We start from the raw sequence: 6,749 nt of genomic DNA on the forward strand, positions 1-6,749 counted from the left end.
ACCTTAATGATTCTATGATTCTATTTTTCAGTGCACAAACGGGTTCACAAGCACCTGGTTTGAATGCGTGAATCAAACAACTGTGCAGCAGTACTGCATGTTTCCTGTTTAGCTGTAATTGTTACAATGTCAATTAAAGGGTTGGTTCCTATAGAGAAAGGTCCTGCTTTTACTCACAGATCGTATTTCCTGTTGAATCCATTTACTTCATAGGGAGCTTTAAAATGATATTTTTCCTTTTTCTTAGAAATCTCCTTAGGATCTGCTGTGGTTTTTAAATGTACCTATCACACTGTTTCATCTGTTGTGCTTGTGTGTACTTGTGCCTGTGCTTGGACCGCATGATTTTTCTGTATTTTTGAGGTAGGGAGATCTCTCTGGTGGGAGTTGAGGAATACTTTGCACAGAAGAAACACGGTGATTTAAGTAACACAGTCTCTACATGTGTGCCAAATCTAACGTGTGCTGTTTGTGGTGCTTTCAGGGAAGGGAAGTCAACATCCCTTTGGTGCCATGAACCTCCCTCAGACACCAGCAGTGGCCCAGATTGGAATCTCAGTGGAACTGCTGGAGAACCTGGCCCAGCAGACTCCTGTTGCAAGTGCTGCTGTGTCATCAGTAGATTCATTCACAGAGGTAGCTTGGACATTCTGTTTTCAGAAATTCTCTGTACTACGGAAGTCTTAAGAATTGAGCCTCTGAAGAACTAATTAAATAAAGAAAAAAAAAAGTTGCTATGGGTGGCTATAGGATTGTAACCAACTAATCGTCGTCAAATCATTTGGCTGGATGCTTTGATATTTTGAAATTACTTTTACTTACACTGGAGAACTGTATCTCCTGTAAAGGATTGGATTTTGCATGCTCAGTGGAATCAGGCCAATAGACTCACTTGTTTCGATGTTACTCTACTGTAAAAATATTTCTGATACTTCCTTATAGGAGCAGCTCTGACTAAATGCATGTAAGAGACGGTGGATCTTTGGTGATTTGTAGGTGCTGGAACTCCAGTGCGTAGACTTGCAGGGATGGTCAAAAATTATTCAAAACTCAAGGCAGACGTGGGCATGGATGCAGATAGATATCCAAGTGTACTACTGACCCTTGAGAAATCCTTCTGACGTAGTTCTGCAGAACTACAGAATCATGCCCTCTCCCACAGAAAGATGTGGGTTTTTTTTTTTCCCCAGTTCTTTCCCTGTGGACCAGGCCTTGGGCTGCAACACTTGCTATTTTTTACCCAGCCTGTTAGTTTGAATCTCTGGAAATCCTCAGTCAGCACTGGCAGTTAGTTGGCCATCTAACAGCAATTCAAGGCAAGCTAGATCTGCATGGCACGTCTTGATTTCCCTAACACTGATGGCCATGGCATTACCTTCTACCATTTCAGAAGTTGGTGAGGCTTTTCTTGAGGCTTTTTTGTTTTTCTTGCTCACTTTCTTTGCAGACATTTGCTGAGGTAGATTGGTAATTGAACAGTAATCCTGATAATGAAGCTGATGTCCTTTGGCAGTTTACACACATAATAGCTCCAAATAGGTCAGGTCTCTTGGAGAAAGGTATCATGACTAGGACTTGACCAACAGCTATTTTTGTATAGTACAGTTAATTGAGCTTTTCTGGAGTTGGGGCAAATGACCTCTAAATAATATTTCTGATTCCACCAATTTTTATAATGGCAGTAGTTAAGTCATGAGGTAATAATGTGCCACTTGAGGTCATTTGCAAGGTGGCTGGTGGATTTTTCTGGCAATAGTATTTAAAGAAAAAAAAACATCTCACGATTGCATAACTTTTTTTTACAAATGTTATTTCCAGTTAGGTGGATTTTTCTATTAAAAAAGAGTAGCATCTTAACTGAAATTGTATATTGCTTTCAAGGAATGCGGTTGAGCCAAAGGTTGAAGTAGTGGTTACTCCTATAGAGAAAATGTATGAAGTCACAGTTGAAGGAAACCTTTGAGGGAGTAGATAGCAGAGGAAGGGGATATGACTGGGAGCATGTTTGTGAATGACTAATGGCTTTTATTTAATACTTGACATCATCTCTTTGGAACTGCTACATTATAGCAATAAAAGTATTTTTTTAAAGGCAAAATCATCTGTTGCTACTCTAAGTTAAGGGGTTGCTCTCCCACTACAATTTTAGTAAGTTTTATGAAGCTTTATGATTGTATATATATTTCATATATATATAGTTATATTATAAAAATTGCATGGAAAAAAGTGGGACAAAACCACAGAGTTCTGCATGTGAGTGGGGTGAGACTGAGGGTAGGCTCCCGAGTTCTAGTTCATCCATCAGTTCTTCCACTCCTTTTGTCAGAACAGGTGGAGGGAAGCACAAGGGTGTGCATATATTGCCCCAGGTTCTGTTTTCCTCCATCATTTCAATGTCTATGAAAACAGTTTGTTCTCCCACCAAAACAATGCATACTTTTTTAAAAATAAAAAGAATAGGGGCAAGAAGGAGGTACCATAGGCTTATGTATTTGTAGACTGGCTGGGAATGTCCTACAGCCTCATCCTCTGCACACAGGGCTTATTACTTCTTGGCCTCTCTTTCACTCTTTTACTTCCTTATTCCTACAGTTGACGATTTTCCTGTGCATCTTTTTCATGTTTGCCCCGGCAAGATCTTGTGGCAGAGGATGCCAGGATAGCAGCCCTTCTGCGGTGAAAGCTAAAGGAAATTTCCCAGTTGCTGGAGTCTGACAATGAGTTGTAACGTAACGAGGCAGATTGCAGAATTTTCAGCTGGTTTAACAACTAGTGTTTTGCTGTCAGCTGGAATGGCAGCTTTGACCTGGTCTACACTTCTTCTGATGGTTTAATTTGGAGGAGAGGGACAGCTCTTGTCACTGCATCGCTTCTTTGTCACAAGAAGAAAATGTTCTTCCCAAAGCTGTTTATCCAGTTGGATGAAATTGGGCAGGGAGAGGGCGAGTGAAGATCCTGAAAATGGTTTCTGGATGCTGGATAGATCTAAGGGCAAGACTGAGAGTTAGGATATTTTGATCAATTTAAAATGGACATCCCTGGACCTACTATATCCACTTTCCCATTGTGTTTTATATGACAATGCTAATTTTATTTCATATAGGAGTTGTATATCTGTTAAACTTTTGCACAAAAATTCAAATTGAAAAAAAAAATTGAACTTACTTAAAATGTCTCTTTTATTTCAGTTCACTCAGAAGATGTTGGATAACTTCTATAACTTTGCTTCCTCATTTGCTGTTACTCAGGCACAGATGACCCCAAATCCTTCTGAAGCTTTCATTCCTGCAAATGTAGTTCTGAAATGGTAATGGCAATGATCTCTAGTAACAAGTGTTCTATTTTCTAGGCATTAAACCAGCTGATTTCTAAGTATTTCTAAGTAACTACTGTCATGCTATTCAGTGAGATGATGTGAAAATGTTTAAAAGTGTTTGTTGTTATTTATCTCAAGTTTAGAGAAAAATCCACTGGTTTTGTATTTATTTGTCAGCATCTTCATATCATTTTTTTGTTAGGAAAGTGCTATACAGCCTATGAATTTTTTTAGAAAAAGATGTCTAGAAATGTCACCCTTGACATACGCGGATTTGCACTATGTTGCTGATTATGCAAATGCTCTGGAGTCATGGGAAGACAGAACACACTGATACTTGTCAATTTGTGCTTATTTGTTATGCTTGGTCTCTTCCTAGACATAGTTCCAGCATACTTATATTGCTTAAGAATATGGGAGAGGTGGAGAAGGCGTGTTCCTGGTTGACCTGGTTCTGTCACCAAGACCCTTGAGCACAAATGCAGAAGTCTCTCTGAGACTTGTTTTCCAGGGACTGGTTTAAGAAATAACTGTCTGTGGGGATAGCCCATGTAGTCTAGAGATAAGCTGTGAACTGCAGGCAGTCCTTGAGGATGTCTGAAAAATTCTGTCTTACAGTTTATCAGTTTAGCCCTCTTTAGCCTCTACACTATTAACCTAAACCCTTTTTAAAACAGTATTTTGGGCTCTCTGAATACAGTTTCATCGTTAGTACAGATCTCATGAAAATGCAAGCAGTTAACGTAAGCAATGTATTTTCTTTGGGAGTGTAACTTGATTCAGATCTCTTCTATTTAGCAGGTAATTTCTATGTGCTCCATGAACATGTGTGGGTAAGGTCTCTGATGAGAGAAATCAAAGGGAAGACAGGCTAAAGAAGTAGGGTAATGGCTGGTCATTGCCTGGATGATGCTGAATTTGCTTTTGGCTGTTGTTCAAAACAGTATAGTGAAGTGAGGCGTAACTCTAATAAACTGAACACATTTGTGTATAGAAATCTGTTAATGTGATTACAGCCCCAGGAAAAACATTTTTTGGCTCTGTTCGTATATTTCTGAGTCATTATAATGCGTTTAATTGTAGCTTGTAATATGTGGAGTATCTTAGGTCTCTGCAATGGGCTGGCTGCAATGGAAATTCAATAGTTTGGCTTAGAAATTCATTCATAAATAAGCCTTTTTCCAATTTGAGTGGGTTTAAAACCCTTTAGAGTCTCTTTTCTATTTGAGTCAGGTTAGGAATTATGAGATGTAGGAGAACCTTTTTTTTTGTTTTCTTTGTTTCATTGGCAGTACCTTTTGATACCTTATAGCTTGGGTTTGTGAGGATTGAAAGGGGTTTTTAGGCTTTTGTAGCTCAAAGCCTGGGGTTTTGTGTTGGGTTTTCTGGGGTTGTTTTTTGTTTCGTTTTTAAGAAAGTAACAGAAATTGTATGCTTTCCCTAGTTCTTTGCTGTAGGTCAATAATGAATTCTGATGTTCGGTTTGTTTGTGGTTTGCTTCTTTCTGTGAGTATGGAAAGTGAAATTAGGACAGCATGTGTGTATACTTGATTCCATTATGTGTTAGAGAATTACTTTTCCTCACTAGATTTTTACTAAGGGATTACTGCATATAATAAATGTGGAAGTTAGAATTATTTGGTGAGGGTGGAAAAACAATGGGGACTACTTTGTCTTAAGGTTTCTATTAGAACTACAAGGCAAATCGATGCATAGCCGTGAGTGCAGAATTGTCTGCAGATCCCTCTTCCTTACCTGTGAGCAGGTTACGCGTAGCCTGCTAGGAAGCGATCCCGAGTTGGAAGCTGTTGTCTCTGTGCAAGCCTGCTCCAGTCTGTCAAGGTTGCTAGCTCGTGTCCCCTGTCCCATGAACTGGGAAGTGCCAAGCTGGCTCTGCGCATCCTAGATGGAGCAGCACTGAAGGGGCAGTACAGGGACAGCTGAACTGGATTCAGCAGCAGTGGTCTGTCTTTGTTTTTCCCAGTATTACAGTGTATCCCTAAATGGCATGAGGTTTTCTTGGTTTGGTTTTGCTGGGGTTTCTTCTGTGAGATACCTGGCCTGATTATTAGGATGATGGGCAGCCTCAGACTCGCACTTCTACCTGCCCGAACTTTCATTTCCTAGCCCAAAAAATGTTATACACAAAATAGCCACTTTTAATTCACTTATAATTTTACTAAGCTTGAATGAGCATCCTCTGGGATACCGCTTTAATGAAATATATATTGTTGTTGAAATACACAAGTCTCACTGTGAATATTCTTCATATGGAATCAGAAAGAAGGATTTTGGATTTACTAGATTCCTGGTGGGAGTAGAGGTAATTTATCATGTTCTCCACATAGACTAGTTGTATCATTTTTGACGCCGTTTTATTTGCAGCAGCTTTTGTTTTTTTGGTTGTTTGTTTTTTCTTTTCTAGGTATGAGAACTTCCAGAGGCGTCTGACACAGAACCCTCTCTTCTGGAAAACATAAGCTTAAATTGTGTGATTTGAAGTGCTTTCTAAACAGCATTACCCGAAAGATGCAACAAGTAACTCCACTGAAGATTTTTTTGGGGGGGAAAAAACGATTAGTCTGAATAGACAAACTTGTAACTTTTGTATTACTCTTGAAAATTATTTAAAATTAAAATCTGTGAAAACTACTTGCCTACACTTTTTTTTAATTGAAGTACTTGGCTGCAATAAGAAATCGGTGTTGCATGTGCGTGCATAGAAATATTCTTTTGAAATTGCATTTAAAGTGGAAGAAATCACAAGATGAAAAATGGCAGCACTGTTTCATACTTGTGTGATGTTTTGGGGTGTTTAGTTGTAAACAAAATAAATGTAGTTTTTCCTTCTTTACTTCATTCTGAAGGGTGATCAGGGAACTGAGACTATGCTGATGGTTTTCCTGCTGGTATTTAGGCTGTAAGTTCTTTCACTTTGTGGACAACCAATATTCCTGTCCCCAGCTCATAAATGGTATAATAGTATTTCCCTCTTTTTGGCATGAAGACGCTATTGAGCTTGATCTCTGGGTACCTGTCTTTAACTTTTCCTGTATGAAAGTGTAATGAAGAGAAATCTTTGGGGACTCTTTTCCTGCTGCAAGTCAAATAGCTTTGAAATGGCCGTTACAGGCCCGTTCAGAGTTGTAGGTTTGTACTTTGCAGCCCCGGACTGTTCAGTGAGATGAGAGCTGCTAGATTATTGACAGTGGAGGTATTTGATGAATTTATCTTTCTCTTCAGCTTTCTCTAATTAAGGTATAAAGAATGATGTGGAGGAGGAGAAAAAGAAGCGTAATGGTTCTTAGTATCTGGAAGACTTTTTCCGTGAGGAAAATGGGTTACATCAAAATGTTGTAGTTATTTCAAGGATTTGTGGGGTATAGTTTCTGTTGTTTGAGAGGAAGCTATTATGTTCTGCTTTAACAAACTC

At 39.0% G+C, this 6,749-nt stretch overlaps 1 protein-coding gene across 1 annotated transcript; it reads left to right on the top strand.

Moving 5' to 3' along the window:
- The first annotated feature begins 307 nt into the window (after nucleotides 1–307).
- LOC104072136 (chromosome unknown open reading frame, human C11orf73) lies at nucleotides 308–6,096 on the top strand. The gene is made up of 3 exons (XM_009584860.1): nucleotides 308–636; nucleotides 3,189–3,307; nucleotides 5,742–6,096. Exons 1-3 carry the CDS (start codon nucleotides 514–516, stop codon nucleotides 5,794–5,796), a joined length of 297 nt encoding a protein of 98 aa, XP_009583155.1. The 5' UTR covers nucleotides 308–513; the 3' UTR covers nucleotides 5,797–6,096.
- The last annotated feature ends 653 nt before the right edge of the window (nucleotides 6,097–6,749 follow it).

The sequence above is a fragment of the Fulmarus glacialis genome, unplaced genomic scaffold, assembly GCF_000690835.1.
Source record: "Fulmarus glacialis isolate BGI_N327 unplaced genomic scaffold, ASM69083v1 scaffold1179, whole genome shotgun sequence".
NCBI classification, from domain to species: domain Eukaryota; kingdom Metazoa; phylum Chordata; class Aves; order Procellariiformes; family Procellariidae; genus Fulmarus; species Fulmarus glacialis.

Coding starts and splice junctions, on each gene's coding strand:
- LOC104072136 (XM_009584860.1), top strand. CDS start 514: ATGAACCTCCCTCAGACACCAGCAGTGGCCCAGATTGGAATCTCAGTG. Junction 637..3,188: donor CAGTAGATTCATTCACAGAG/GTAGCTTGGACA, acceptor CTTTTATTTCAG/TTCACTCAGAAGATGTTGGA. Junction 3,308..5,741: donor GCAAATGTAGTTCTGAAATG/GTAATGGCAATG, acceptor TTTCTTTTCTAG/GTATGAGAACTTCCAGAGGC.